Consider the following 15,422-nt stretch of genomic DNA (forward strand, 5'->3'; position numbering starts at 1 on the left):
TTTTTTAAGTTTGGCCCAAAGGTTTTCCAACTGCCTCTTTCCCTTCCTGGGGATAAGAAGCCTGCTGAATTAGCTCAACAACTATATTAGATGCTAAAGAACCCACAAAGTTACAGGGAACTGAATTTCATAAATTTTCCTACTCACAAAATTACAAGTTCTACATGATGCTACCATAAAGCTTTCATTTTCTACTCAAAATGTACAAATTTTGCTTAACTAGATGACTCTTTTTTTTTAGCCTTAATGACCTATTGTGGAAAAAAGCTCAATAAGTGAATGAGATCTTGTGTATAAAAAAAGGGCACAGTTAAAATGGATTTGGATGAAAAATAAGTGTGGTTTAACAACAGATGGAAATCCTGTCTAGCAGTGAAGAGCAACTGATGGCAAAGTTCACTGTGTATGATAGACTCTTGGGACAGTATGCCAACAAAACACAGTTACCTAAGTGAACAGCTGCTTTGTTTCTATTCAGTCTTTTGTATTGATGACTTCACAGCATTTTAAGGCCTCGATGTGTCTAAGATTTTTTGTAAAGCAGCTTCACAACATCTCAAGGCCTCACTGTATTCATTTTCTTACAAAATAAGAAAACAAAGGAAGTTCAGAAGATGAGCAATAGTAAAGTGGTGCTTTCAGTAAAAATGAAGCATAACTTGTAAACGTAGAGCCAGCTCCAGGTACATCCCTTAAATTTTAAGTGTCTTTTTTTTTTAAGGTATATTTGGAATTCACATGGTGGACAAGCCTGTCTTCAGGGAAAGATTTCATGCTTCCTAGTCATCATACAGATTCAGTTTCCTGAACAGCAAGTTTATATCACACTGTTAAGCTTTCTCATCTCCAAGACCTGAAAAGGAAAGAAGTACAGTCTGTAGCAGAGTTTCATGTGCCAAAGAGACATCATACCCAATGCATCAGGTGTGATGACAGATACAAAATACTCCAAAGCAGAGCTTCTACTCCTATTATTAGCCAGGGATAGAAAGGATATTCTGAATGGCCAAGATCAAACAAGGAAAAAAAAAAAAAGAGAAAGGAATCTGCATGTTTTGTTAATTCTGATTTAGTTTATTACAGCCTGTCCTCTCTCAAGATACAGTCAATTAGTTGTTTTACTTAAGATTTATTTTCCTTCCTTACTACTGCAACTTGAATCCTACCTGATCAGATAAAGATATTACAGGCTGTCTGTAGTAGTGACTTTATTGTACAGCTCATCAGAGCCATGTCTTCCCAAGTTTGTCTCTGAATATTTTTTTACCAATACGGCAATCAAAGTAGAAAACAATTTGTTGACCCAAACATAAGCTATGCTTTCTTAAAAAAAAGTTTAACAAAATCAGAAAAGGAAATTAGTCTCAGATCAACTGTACATATTTAAGTTAGGTTTTTGATTGTTTTGCCCTCTGATTTTTTTTTTTCCTGTTGTTCTTAAGATATGTCAATTCCAAAATGAAAAATGCTGTTTAGAAAATGAAAACCTGACAGTTGTTTTTTTTTTTTCCTTGAATGCAGTCAAAAAGAAATATCTTAACATTTTCAACATTCTTTCCCATGTTTCTTGGCTAAAACTGCTCTCTAGATTTGAGGTATCGATATCACAGTTTTCTTCCAAAACTTTTTTTCTGGCAGAACTAGTGCTCCTTAAAAAACAGTTGCCCAGTTCCACTCAAATTACCCTTCAGTTAGTTTGGCTGGTGTGGAAATGCCACACAGTGACATTTCCCTTCCATGACTGATGTTGCATACCTTCGTGTATGGCATTTCTTTACATGTTTTTTAGCACCACTGTAAACTGAGCTACAGATTTCCTTACCATGGTAGAATTTATCTTGCCTGGGTGCATGGAAGGAATTACAAAAAGGCAGTAGAAAACCAAGGACTTCACTTATATTTTAGCCTGTCTCCTGCCCAGGCGAGTCAAACTGAGTTAAAAGTGCCACTGTGCTCAAGTTAAGAGGTTTTATGTGTGTGTGGGCAGAACTCAAACCAAGAGCAACATTTGAGTTAGAACGGGAGCCAACAGCGCTATATAGACAAGCTATAGGTTGTCTTTGGTGCCGTCATACCTGAAGGGTTATCAGCAGAGCCATACCATTGTATATTTATGGCAATGTATTCATGCCAATTCAAGCTTTGATGTCCGTACAGACTCCGTGTTTTCAAGTGCCTAATCCAGAGATAATCTTTAAAAAAAACAAACAAACAAAGAACCATTAATTCGGGAACATTCATGATCTACAGGTGTGTGAAATAGTACAGCTGGGGATTTTATTGTCCTTATAGCTCCCCCCAAAAAACTGTCTTCCTTTCTGCCCTGTCTTGCCCTTGGTTCAGCTGTCTAATTGGGGACCTGCTGAATGAAAAGCTTCTGGAAAGTGACTGCTGTTTGATCAGGGAGATGGAAAAGATTTTGTTCAAAGCCTGATATTTATATAAATGAGGAAGAAAACTGTTTTTTAACTATTTATTGAACTGTGGTTTCTTTATTTTCCTTTCATATCTATGCTGCCTTCCTGCCCTTCCAAGACCTGCAGTAGCACCATCAAAAACATATGCCACAGATCTTTTATACCTAATGAACTTTTGTGAGTGCCCTATTCAGTTCTACAGCAGAACGTTTGGGTGTGTACATGTCCTCAATGACAGTGATTCAGAGTAACAGGAAGCATGTAAGCAGAGAAGCAGTCAATCTTAAATTTTGAAGCCTGCCCTGGCTTAAAATTTTCACTTATGCTATTTCTTTAAATAAGAAGTCCAGTTTTCAACTCAATTAGGCTTTTGGGAAAATGATTGCCTTCCAAGGAAAATGTTAATACCCTGTCAAAGCTCTGAGCACTCCCAAACTGAAAATATATTAGCTGAACATGGAATTATGTCAACATTTTCATTGCAAACAGTGCTGTGGTGCTTTGCAGGGCTTCTCGTCTGACTGCCTGGTACTCTTGCTCCCTGTCAGTGAAGTGTGGGATTGAGCCTCAGCTCTCATGGTTGTTTCCTTTCCTTCTTGATGGTAAATGGAGATGTGTCATCACGGGTCCTTGCTGTGACGCATCTCATAGGAGATGAATTCCCAATTTTTGGTAAGGTACTGTGATTACAGGGTCTCTGAAACACAGGTATCAAAGTCAAAGTTGTATGGCTAATTTTAGGCTAATTTTTCTAGCTTTTTTAGTAAACAATTCCTGCTTTCTCACCAGCATTCTTGAAGCGCTGTACTTAATTGCATCAACTTATTAGGTCTATATGTATCTGCCATCAAACAGTATGGAAACACACCTTGTAAAGACACGGTTCCTTCTCTTCTCGTGAACTTTCTGCTACAGCTTAGTCTGGTCCTCAGTAAAAGCCACATGCTCCTAAGTGCAGCCTGTGAATGAAGAATAGCTCACATTTTCTGGCTAACTACAAACAGGTCGTCTCCAGAGTCCAATAGGGTTGAAGGCTTGTGGACTCTTGCACACATCAGGAGATTAATCTTCTTAGGTATACAAATTGGGACCAGCAGCTCCAGAGGCTGGTGAGAGCCTTTCAGGTCCTTGTGCTCTTTCTACAGTTACTCCATGTAACTGTAGATGTTCAGCTGAGCTATTCATAGTCGTGTCACTGACAGTACTGTCCTTTGACCTTAATAATCTACTGAATTACCCACTGAAGCAAGGCCAAAAAAGCAGTGAGTTACATGATTTATGCTTAGTCATTACATGGTGGGGGGGGGGGGGGGGAGGGGGAGGGGGAAGGGGGGTCTCCCAGTAAGCAGAAAGAGCTAGACTCTTCCAGGACTTATTTCACTTAAGAGCTGTGAAGTTGTTGCAGGGACTTTGGCCCATAGGTTTTGCTTCAGCTCTCACTTCCAGGGACAGGGAAAAGCTGTTTACATTTGCTTTTAATATATTTGTTTAACAGATAACTTTGGCCAGGGGAGCTCCAATTCCATGGCCAGTGCCTGTACAGACTTAAAATTTCTGTTTTATACAACAGCAGCATGCTCTTAAGAGCCTTTTTATTGCTAGAATGGAAGCTTTAGGAGTGAAATACAGCTTTCATTATGAAGATCCTTTTACAGTAACTCATTATTTTCTCACAGATGTATCCTTTGTGCCACAATTTCTTCTCTGATCTCTATCCAGAGATGATATTTAGGAATAAAAAATAGCACTTAAGCAAGATCTACTCAGTCATCTTGCTTGTCTCTATGTTTAAAGAAGAAATTCTGAATATGTTCCAGCCCAAACTTTTGTGTTGTTGTAAGTTAGCTAAGTCTCCAAGATCTTTGTTCAAACACAGCTTGTTTTGAAAGTTGCGCTCATCACAAGGATGCTCTGTCTCTGCAGAGATGTCCATGGACACCTTGTAACTTGTGGAGCACAGAATATCTATTTCTTGTGTGCAGTGTTTGGTATATGCTTATTCTTTTGTTGAGTCTTTACTGTGTTCAGAATTTAATAAGACTGACCTAGTCATGCTGTTGACTGTAAGATATAAATAAATGATGGAGCTGGAAGGACTTTGCGAAGACCAGTGGTTCTTCTGAGAGAGCTAAGAATTTGTGAAATATTCTCTTGTATCAAGCAAAAACAGCATTGTAGCAGGGCTACAATGAAGAAATCTCAACTGCAGCTTTTGTTTTGCAGCTCCAAATGAGCAGGGGCTGCTGGAGATCTGGGATGCTGGCTGTTGAGGAGGAGAACTTCGTGCAATGTCAGCTCAGGGGCGGAATAGTGTGTGCCAGCTGGAGCACAAGGGGAGGTTTGTCTTTGCTCCTCTTGCTTACTGGCTTGGACACTCAGTGTGAGGTTCTGCAGGTCACTGCGTTCTGCTCCAAGCTGTGGAAAGTAATTATGGAGGAAAAATGCATCCAGACATTATCTGGGAATGCAGCCTAGCAGCTTAATAGCTATCCTAAGGTGTACTGATAGCGTTCAGAGTTCTCACCAATCTTGCAACTGCCCTGAACAAGTACAGAGACAAGATACTAGGCTTGGTGGACAAAAGGCTGGTAACTGGTAACACAGTTGCTCTGATCTTTCAGGTAGTATTTTTTTCAGATTTCAAATGATTTTCTTGTGTTTCACAGGGGGTGGGGAAAGCTGGCACCAACCGCGCCCTGGACTGTGGCTCTGGGATAGGTCGGATCAGCAAGCATGTCCTGTTACCAATTTTCAAGAGTGTGGAACTGGTGGATATGATGGAAAATTTCCTGGCTGAGGTCCCGAACTACCTGCAGGGCGAGGAGGACAGAGTAGAAATGTATTATTGCAAAAGTCTCCAGGAATTCACTCCAGCCCCACAAAGATATGATGTCATCTGGATTCAGTGGGTTTCAGGTTAGTTCAGCACGATTCGTCCAGCCCAGCATCTCACAACTACACGGCCTGTGCTGAAATTACTGTTAAAAGAATGGTGCAGCTGTAAAAAGAGATTCTCAAATCTTTGATGGTGCCAGGCCAAGACTGATAAGTGCTGGAAGCACAAGGTGCTGCCTTCATTCACTCCCAGTGCCTGGTCCCATAGCAGCCACGACAAGCAAGTAGAAAACAAAAAAGAAACTCCTGCAGTACTAAAGCTTTTCTGTGGAATCAGGCAGTCCCCACAGTCCATATCTTCTTAAACTTGTCATGTTTCCCTGTCAGCCCAGGGAAAAAATAATCTTGCAGTGGACTTCTGGGAGTTCTCCCCAGCCATGTGCACAGTGGATACAGATCAAGATGCTTTTTTTTTTTCTTTCAGGCCATGTGCTGGAGGAAGGTACATGTAGCAGGAGCAGCTTGCATACTATAGTGCAATGGGGGAGTAGGTCATATACACACACACACACGCCCCTTTTATACTGAGCAGGAATCCTCCCTCCCTCATAGCTACCAATATTGCAGACAGATAGGTTGACCTCATTTGTGTGCAATGGTCTATCAACACCTCTGCATCTGGCATGTGATGGGAGAAAGGCTGTAACACTTTGACAGTACTGATATGTGAGGATCAAGCTTGCCTACCAGAAAAAAATGTGAGAATTGTATGACCCTCATTCTTGGCCTATTGAATATTAGCCAATTTTGGACACACCTTTGCCCGTATTTTTCATGAGTCATCAGGTACTCCAGACAGCCAAGCAGTCTCACAAGGAAGAAGAGCCATTTTGAGACATCTTTGCCCCTTGCAGATAGGGCAGCCCCAGCATTTGGATGCAGAACGAGTGGTAGGGTTCTTGGTTTTTGTTTTTTTGTTTTTTTTTTTTGCTTACAAGATAAACTGTTTCTGCATTTAAGGATAGTTTCCCTTGGTTCTTTGCCAGAAGTCACTTTCCACCCATGATTCACCACTTCTGCATTGTAGCTTGGCATCCTTGGACATTTCCTGCCAAGATCTTGTGGCAACCCCTGGAATGTCATATACCCCTCGCATGTAGAACCCATTAGGCTAAGTGCCCCTTCAGGGATACCCCCTTTAGTCTTTTCTTAGCCTTTGCCATTGGGTGTCCCTCCTTCAAACTGATGTTCTCAGGGGTAGTTCTGAAGCTGATGATTGTTTGAGACCTGGGAATATTTCAGGAAATAAGCTGTGAAAAAGCATGGTGAAATCACCAAAACCTATCAGCAGATGACTGTCTGTTGCATGCACTAATGCTCATCAAAGAGGTTCACTTAGCTATGTCCCAAGGCAACTGCTCCCCAAATAACAAATGTGTCCTTTCCTGCAGTCACTCAGTGAATGCATTGCAGCAGTAAGAGCAGCAGACAGACAATTAGACAATGTGGGCTCTGTTCCTTGTTCCAATTTTTTTCCCTCCTACTTAAAGCAATAGTGTGAGAATTAATTACTTTTGTAAAGTGTGCAGTGATCCTTGCATGAAAAGTATTGTAAGGCTGTAAGAGAACAGAATATTCATACAGCTGCAGGAGAAGTGAATTGAAGGTGACCTGAAAAGTCAACTTTTCATTCTCCTGAATCAATCAGTCAGAAATACCAGTTGTAGTAGATATTTTCCATGCTGTTTAAAATCTTTACTGCTGTAGAGTGTCCCTTGTGCAGTTTCAGTGGGCAGGACTCATTATTCTGAAGCACAAGAGGCCTGAATAACTCCATGTCAAAACCCTGGAAGTGCCTTTTTTGGGCAAAGGCAGAAAAATTCGTATAGGAGACCTTAAGAGTAGCAACTTGTCCTTTATACATAGTCTTAAAAAGTAATGAGATTGGTCTTAGAATAGGTTGTTCCTTTATAGCTATATAAGCAAGTTGCTTCAGAAGAGTATCATTTTCCTTTCTACTTTTGTTCTTTTTGAGTAGTCAATCATTGCTCTTATCTCATGAACAAACCCATGGCAACGTGAGACAGAATGAATGAAGATTTATCTGGAGCTGTGCTTATTACTTTTGTGTTATCAATGGCAAAAGCAGCATATGCCTTTTGTCTAGCAGAGCTGAATCTCCTTCCACCTTTCAGCCATCAATTGCTATGACCTAAATAGTGACTTGAAGTACTGATGAAGCTTCTACCACTACCTTGACTTTGGATGAAAAATGCCAGCAAGCTCAACGCTTCTGGGTGGAATGGAGCAGGACTAACTGGCAGTTAGCAATGCAAGGAAGATCGTGTATTTTTGGATGGGGAAATTGGGCTAAGAACTAGGTTAAGAGCAGCCAAATGATTCAAAGACTCTAGCCCATGCAATCTTGATTTGTCTTGCATATACATAATTAAATCAGCTCAGGTTCTTTCTTTTTGAAGAAATAAAAATGAAAGTTTAAATTTCAAACTGAAATTGCAATTTTCCTACAGTTTGGAAGGTATTCAGTTTTTGTTCTGAGTCTTTTTTTTTTTTAGTGAGAGGGAAGTAGTTAAAAAAAAAAACAAACTGACAAGCTATATCAAAATGTGGTTTTGAAATGACAGCCCGCATTTATAAAAGTTTAGATCTACCACGAAGAAAACTAAATATTTTGACTAAAAATTAAAAGCAACTTTTTTTGAGTTTTTCATTCAGTTCTTGACCACCTGCCCTTGTTAATTCATTTTAAATAGGTTTCATATGTGGGTTCTCATTTTGCTCTTCTCTGAGCTCCACTCTCCTGATGTTAACAGAATTATTGATCTTTGAGAAGAAGAATAGAAAACACAATCTCAAGAACATATATATTTAAATACACTAACTTTTAATATGGTCTATGCAGAAATCAGAACAGTATGGAGTAATATAGAGTTTATTTGGTAATTTGGTTGTAATTTACAGCTGCTTTGATGGATGCATATAGAAATTTGTAGCATAAAAAGCCAGAAGTGACTGTTAGATTATCTAATTTGACCTATTCTGTATCACTTGCTGTTACATTCCATTGTTTTACTCTTGTATTGAATGGTTTGTGTTCACTTAAAACATTATCTTGAGAAAGTCAGTCGCACTAGATTTGAGGACTTGAAGAGGTGGTAAATCCACCGCTTCTGTTGGTTGCTTCCAATTGGTAGTTACTTGCACTGTTGAAATATTTGTCTCTTATTTCCAGTTTGAATTTGTTTGGTTCCAGCTTCCTGCCAGTGATTCCTATCATGACTTTGACCACCAGATTAAAGAACCCTTCGGCACCCACTATTTTCTCCACTATTCCCATTGACTTCTGTCCACATCTGTTGCTGCTGTGAATATGGATCATAAATATCGATTTGAGTTTGTAACTGATGGTCTTATTGATTTGCCCAGGTTTTCATTCTGAAATCTGGCAGATCTAGAACTATTCCAGCAATAAAAGGGATATGGAGAATCAAATCAAGCCACTGTTATGATATGTTCAGAGGGAGGCTGTATGAATGGTTAATAGTGGTCTATTTTCCATCTTTTCACCTGTAGGATATCTGACAGATAAAGATCTCCTGAAGTTTCTCATCCGGTGCCAGAAAGGCTTGAAGGATAATGGTGTTATCATTCTCAAGGACAATGTAGCCAGGGAGGGCTGTATCCTGGATTGTCTGGACAGCAGTGTGATCCGAGACCTGAACATCCTCCGCAGCCTCATTGAAATGAGTGGGCTCATCATCCTGCAAGAGGAGAGGCAGGAGGGATTCCCTGAGCAGTGCGTCCCTGTCTGGATGTTGGCCATGCAGAAACGCTCTGCCCATTCCTGATTGCATAATGTGGCAGCAAAGACTGGACTACGGATGAATGACAGGGCTGGGGAGGACAAAGGGGAAGAAAAACACCTGCTAGAATACTACTGGCTACGTCCTGCTACCACTGTAATTCTAAGGCAGCAACTTCTGAAGGATCAAGAGAGAATTACAATTGAGCCAGCTTCTCCAGGCAACAGTCTGCTTCTAAATCCTGCCTGCTTCACCATTTTTAAAAGACTTTCTGACAGCTCCTCGTAGGATTTCTCTTTCATTCAAGAGCCAATACTACAACAAAACTCAACTAAGTACAGAAACTTCAGCCTAATTATTTTCTAGTGGCTTATACGTTTTAGAGGGCTTTGTATGAGGGATTAACAAATAAGCCTGTTTTTCACTGGCAACTATATTTTTCCTGGAAGTTATGAAGAAACTGTCAGATCACTGAAGCAGAATATTCAAATAACTTCTGGAAAACCTAACCTACCTTGCTGTATGACAATAGTGGTGCATAAGGATATTCACGCTCCAGGGAAAAGATTATATGACACATAAGTGTGTTTGCTTTGAAAATCTGTGCAAAGATTGCCCCACAATCTGCTTTCTGGAAAATGTTTTTTCAAAATGTTCACAGTGGAAACCACTTGAAAGCATCTCTTTATTATTCATACCACTGTAAATTTCTTTCTTTCCCACATTCAGAACAAATCTGGCACCATATGCAGAGCTAATGAGATTTCATGGGGTGTTAATAGTTAGAATGCAAAAAGAACTAATACAGTATTGTATTAATTAACAACTGTACTAAATTGCAGAGGGTGTTAGTAACCCAAAAGCATCTATGATTTATATCCAGACAGCAGCTGTATAAGCCTGGATTTGACAATGCTAACACACATGCAGTCTCCTTAGAGCTCACAGAAATTACACGTTGAGCTTCTTGTCCCTTTCATACAGGCACAGAGAGCACTGTGGGAGGACAGAGTTCCTTTTGCAAAGATTTTCAGAATTTGATATTCTGCTTCATTCTGAATGAGTGCAAGAAGAGACAATTTTGTTTTTTGTTTACAGTCAGTAATAGTCCTAATGAGAAATATGGACAAAATCAAACATTTCCTTTGAGTTAAACTTCTAAAATGATTTACATTTTAAAATTTTGTTGTTATAATGCAGCAAAAAATGTAAATGAAATATGGCTTGTTCAGAATGTGAGAATGGACTGTTCTGACTTTCAGAATTTTTGTCTTATTTTATTCACCTGCAATTCTGGAACAACTTACTAGGCTTTTTTTAAAAGTTGTGTTATGACCAATGTCCATGTTTAGATGGAAAAGGTTCTAGGAAACATCCTCCACGTGGTGGTATGCACAGTTATCTTTGTCAAATATTGTCACCTGTGTTAGATTAACTCACACAGAAGCCCAAAGACAACAAGGGACAATGTGGAACTTCTCAGTTGGATTTTAGTACTCTTTGCCATCCTTTGATAACAGATTTCCAGTTTTGTTTTAATTGTGTAGCTCATCTTCTCTAGCAATATGAATGCATACGTTGGGAATTTCCAATTTATGGCATAGGGCTTCTAGCTGTCAAATCTTATCCAGTAATTGTTTTTGTTTTTTTTTTTAATGTGCCATCACTAATTGCAGCATTAAGGAAAAACAACTCTGGTGATTTGTTGAATAGGCTGGCATGTCATATAACATAGGAACCTATGGTTCCCATGGTACAGATTCTTCTGGAATGTCTTGGCTAATTCTTCCATTTGAACCAACTATGCAATGTAATGATTGCAAATGTAACATATGATGATAAAAACACTAGGTGAAAACTTTTGTTCTGGAATTGTCCCTTGGAATAAGGGCTTTTAATTCCCATTAAACCACTACAATTTTTTCATTCCATTTTAGCATCAGTTCAAAGCTGGTGCAGTGATTGGGTGAGTATGAATATGTGCAGAAATTCGAAGGAAAACCAGTCATTTGTTTTACAGGAAAGAAGCATCAGTGCTACAGTTATCTATACTCATTAGCAATAGCAGGCAAATATTTAAAAGTTCTAGACATGCATTACAAATTAATTGGTTCTACATCATTTTTTCTTCCAGCCAGAAACTTCTGCCATGGTGCAGAATACCTGGGAACTACTGGAAATCCTCGTGTCTGTGCCAGGCTTATCTGAATGATGTTGGTCACTTCAATGACAAGAGAACAGCATTATGGAAATAGGGAGGTAAATAATTTTATACAACTCTAAATTGTAGCTGCCAGCTGTTGTTGTGCAGAATATTTATATATTCTGTATATAAGTAAGCTGTACACTTACCCACCAGAGGGGTGCTGTCCCAAGGTAGATACCACATGAAAAGTGGTTAGAACAAAAGACAGAATATAAATGTCTGGTATCGTTATCAGTGAAACAGATTTTTCAAAGTAAAAAAGTTCTTTCTGTATTTTGTCCATCTCTCCTATTTTAATTTTCTAGACTATATATGCGTAAGCATGTAATGAAAATTAGTTATTTTAACTATTTTAATAGTTAATGGAGAACGGAGCCAAGTAAAGTCTTAACTTAGTAGAAAAAAACATATTTCATGGTTACCACATTCCTGAAAATTAATGTTTCATGGCTATGTTGCTTCCACAGTAAAATATTAAAGCTTTTCTGGTGACATAATGAACCTCAAGAGTAAAGAAACACAAGCCCCCCAGGGGCACAGATGCATGGGATTGCTTATGACAGAATAATATTTTGTTTTCCTCCTTTTCCAAGTATATTTTAATTCAGAAATTCACAGTTAACCGCTGTGGGCGGTGTTACACTCTTAAAAAGTTCACGAATTTGGGTAAGGGCCATTCTTGGTTTAAAAGTTCTGGCCTCTCTGGACTTTACTGTAGAATGTAATAATAATAATAATGAATCACAAGTTTCAAAGAGAAGAGCTTGCTTAGAAACCATCCATGCATCAGTTGCTCTTTGGTGTCCGAACACTGGATAAGAACTCAGTTGCTCTGCCTCAACTTCCAGATTATTTAAAACATGCGTTTAAATCTTTAGCTTATCAGTTTGCAGTGGGAGTTTGAATCCCATTTGTTTGGTGTTCATTTAAGTACTTGCTCCTGATCTCAAAATTAAGAGGAATTTAATCCAATATCAGTACTCTAGCTGAAGCGAGTTTCACAGAACGCTCAGGATCCTGCAAGCTCAAACTATAGTTCACTACTGGCAGGTAATTAATGAATTAACAAATTAGTCATTCAATCAGATATTACTCCCAAGCAAACTACTAAACAGTCTCTTAGTTAAGGCACGCTAAAGCTCACTTCTGCCATGCCACTGCCAAAACTCTTCATAATGTCAGGTTGTTCCATATCAGGTCTGATGCTTATTTTCTGCACGACTGAAAGCCAGTGTCATTTAATGTATGAGTGAGGAATGTAATGTGAGGAATGAGAGGTTCCTTGCCAAAGAGATCCCTTAGCCCTGACAGTCCTTATGTGCTACTGGAACTAAAACAAAATACAGAATCAGTCGTCAAAGCAGTGTGAATAGCAATCCCAACTGTGCAGCTCCTGCAACCGTTGCAGCTCAAGCTTTTCGTGTTCAGAAAGTGACCCAGACATTACAAATGTCTTTTTCTGATTGGAAGGGAGAGCCGTTGTTTTGAAACGTACCACTGAATGGATATTCTAAAATATTTTGTTTCAGAAAAATTTTTAGTTTGAATTTCTTGTTTGGATATTTATATAATTTAACCTAAACTTAAAGGTTATGTGAGATGATATCTTATATAATACATGATATGGCGTTGTAATAGTTGAAGTGAAACATTAGTTTCCTACAAAATAATAAATTCCATACGTTTCCTGGCCCCAAATTTAGTGAAACAAGCCAGCAGTTTCCAGAGGAAAGTAATTTCAAGAACTGTCCTGTCAAGAAGTATTTGCCCAAGCTGTTTCTCTTCAGATGTATTGCATTGGTTCAAGCATCTTCCCTGTGCCTGGCCTAGGGAATAGCCACCTTGGGCTCTCTGATGGGCAGGAAAAAATAACAGGCATCTCCAGAGCAATTCAGACCAGCTCAGAGTGAATTGGCTTGAAGTAAGAGAATACCCTCTCTCCTCAGTGGGTGTAGGAATGAAAGTGCATCTTATAGCTGATTTAGTCACTTCTTTACTAATGGTAAGCAGAAGTGCAGTGTGACCTCAGGAGCTGTGACTGTTGAAACCAGCAAAGAGCATGGGCATGGATATCAAAACACACATTAAAAATCAGTCGTGGCACTGGGGCACAACATTAATGTGAGGAATATTATCGTACTACCATAATCAGCTGACATAGTGCCAAGTGATAAAAGATTTACCAGTTACACCTTAAAGTGCCCTTTATACCATCGTCTCGTTTGCTTTCCATTCTGTTAATCCAGATCCCCAGAGTATTTAGGATGGCACATCAGACAGTAGGCCTGTCCAGAGGAACCTGACTGCTGCATCTGATTAAATTCAGGTGTCTTGTATCCCATTCTTCTTCTTTAGTTTTGATGTTTCTTCTAACTTGCTGAGACATTCCTCCTCCACTTGCCAAACGTGATTTGTTCTCTATGGACATCACCACATCTCACTGAAATAAAATGGATTATCTTTGATTTTAAGAGGAGGTAATTCTGTTTATTTGAGAGCAATAACAGCATGCTGTATGTCAAGTATGGGAGTTAATACCCATCTTTTTCATGTGATGTCAAGTAGACCTTTATACCAAACAAAGTTCACATTCTCATTATCACCATAAATAATAACAGTATTTGAATGATGCTGTACATCCCTAGACCTTGAAGCATATGTTATCACTGTGACTTGGATGAGGAAACTGAGGCACAGAAGAGTGATCTGGGCTGCATTACAGTTCTCTATAAGTGGGAGCTGTGAGTGATTAACACCTTCGTGAATTAGGCCACTACAGGAACTATGGAGTGTTTTGCAGGCAGACATAAACTTATTTTGTTTGTGCTCAGAGCAGATTGAAACAGTGTGGCTGTGGTTAGCCTGCTTCCTAGGCCAAGCTGGTATGTCCTGCAAAGAGAGGACTCAGGCTGAACATTGTGCTCATGAACTTATACAGCTTCTGATCGTCTTGAAGCATCAGTACACGACAAAGCAGTGTACACCTGCAGCAAAAATAAAGACACAAAATTGGTGGAGCATCTCTCTTCCATGTCTCTCCTTTCAAGAAATGTTGAATTTGCAGGCTTTTTAACCCAGTCTGGTATTCTCAAGCTCCTAAGACTAAGGTTTTTAGAGATATTTGAACAATGGATGCTTGCTGGTCAGTGGATTCCTATAGATCTCTGAAGATCTGCCTTCTAAGAACCTAAGCTTCACTCAAGACTAAGCTTACAGAATTATCTGGGAGACCAGATTTGAAAGCCCTTAAGTGCTTGCAAGTGAACGTAGGGAGATGTGTATGTTGTGTGTACGCACGGTTAACAGTTTTGCAGATGTACTGCATACATGTTGAACAGACAGCTTGTATTCGCTGAGGTGACCCGTGGTCCTTGAAATATATGTGGCTTGTCAGCTTTTAATGGATCATCAGCTGCAGAAGAACGATGACTGTTGTGTAATCTGGATCCTCCACCACACAAATAAATAGTCCAGCAGGGTTTGCCAAGAACATTTCCAGATCAGCATTGGATGCCATTTGCTGAACTTGGCTCCATCCCAACACTCTGTGACAGGATCTCCTAAGGGACACCTAGCATGTCTTACTTCCACGTGGGGCTACCCTAGTCTCTTTGAAGAACAGTGCCTGTATCTTATGCCTCTCAATCATGAGGATTTGTGATGTGGTACGTAGGATCAGCTAAAATAACCTAATGACCTTGGGGCTCCCTTCTCCATGGCTGCAAGTAATCACAGGCACAACAAGGGTGAAAGGCTTCCTACCTAATTCGGACATCTAAGAGACGTTTTAAGGTAACTGTCAAGACTTCCCATTACAGTCACTGAGGAGAGATCAGCTCTACCAGAAACCTTCTACATGGTTATCCTATGTACTGAACTTTACTAAGAGCCTACAGGCTCCTTAGGTTCTGACAAATCACAGAATGGCCATTCCACTCCACAGAATGGAAGGGACCTCAAGGATCATGAATCTCCAACCCCCCTGCCACACGCAGGGCCACCAGCCTCCCCATTTAATACCAGACCAGGCTGCCCAGGACCCCATCCAACCTGGCCTTGAACACCTCCAGGGATGGGGCATCCACAACCTCTCTGGGCAGCTGTTCCAGCACCTCACCACTCTCTCTGTAAAGAACTTCC

The 15,422-nt window shown here is 39.8% G+C and overlaps 1 protein-coding gene across 1 annotated transcript; it reads left to right on the forward strand.

Moving 5' to 3' along the window:
* Window positions 1–4,020: 4,020 nt before the first annotated feature.
* METTL11B (methyltransferase like 11B) lies at window positions 4,021–15,209 on the forward strand. Its single transcript, XM_031554970.1, has 3 exons — window positions 4,021–4,071; window positions 5,084–5,333; window positions 8,847–15,209. Exons 1-3 carry the CDS (start codon window positions 4,021–4,023, stop codon window positions 9,119–9,121), a joined length of 576 nt encoding a protein of 191 aa, XP_031410830.1. The 3' UTR covers window positions 9,122–15,209.
* Window positions 15,210–15,422: the final 213 nt, after the last annotated feature.

This window comes from Meleagris gallopavo, chromosome 10, assembly GCF_000146605.3.
Source record: "Meleagris gallopavo isolate NT-WF06-2002-E0010 breed Aviagen turkey brand Nicholas breeding stock chromosome 10, Turkey_5.1, whole genome shotgun sequence".
Taxonomy (NCBI): domain Eukaryota; kingdom Metazoa; phylum Chordata; class Aves; order Galliformes; family Phasianidae; genus Meleagris; species Meleagris gallopavo.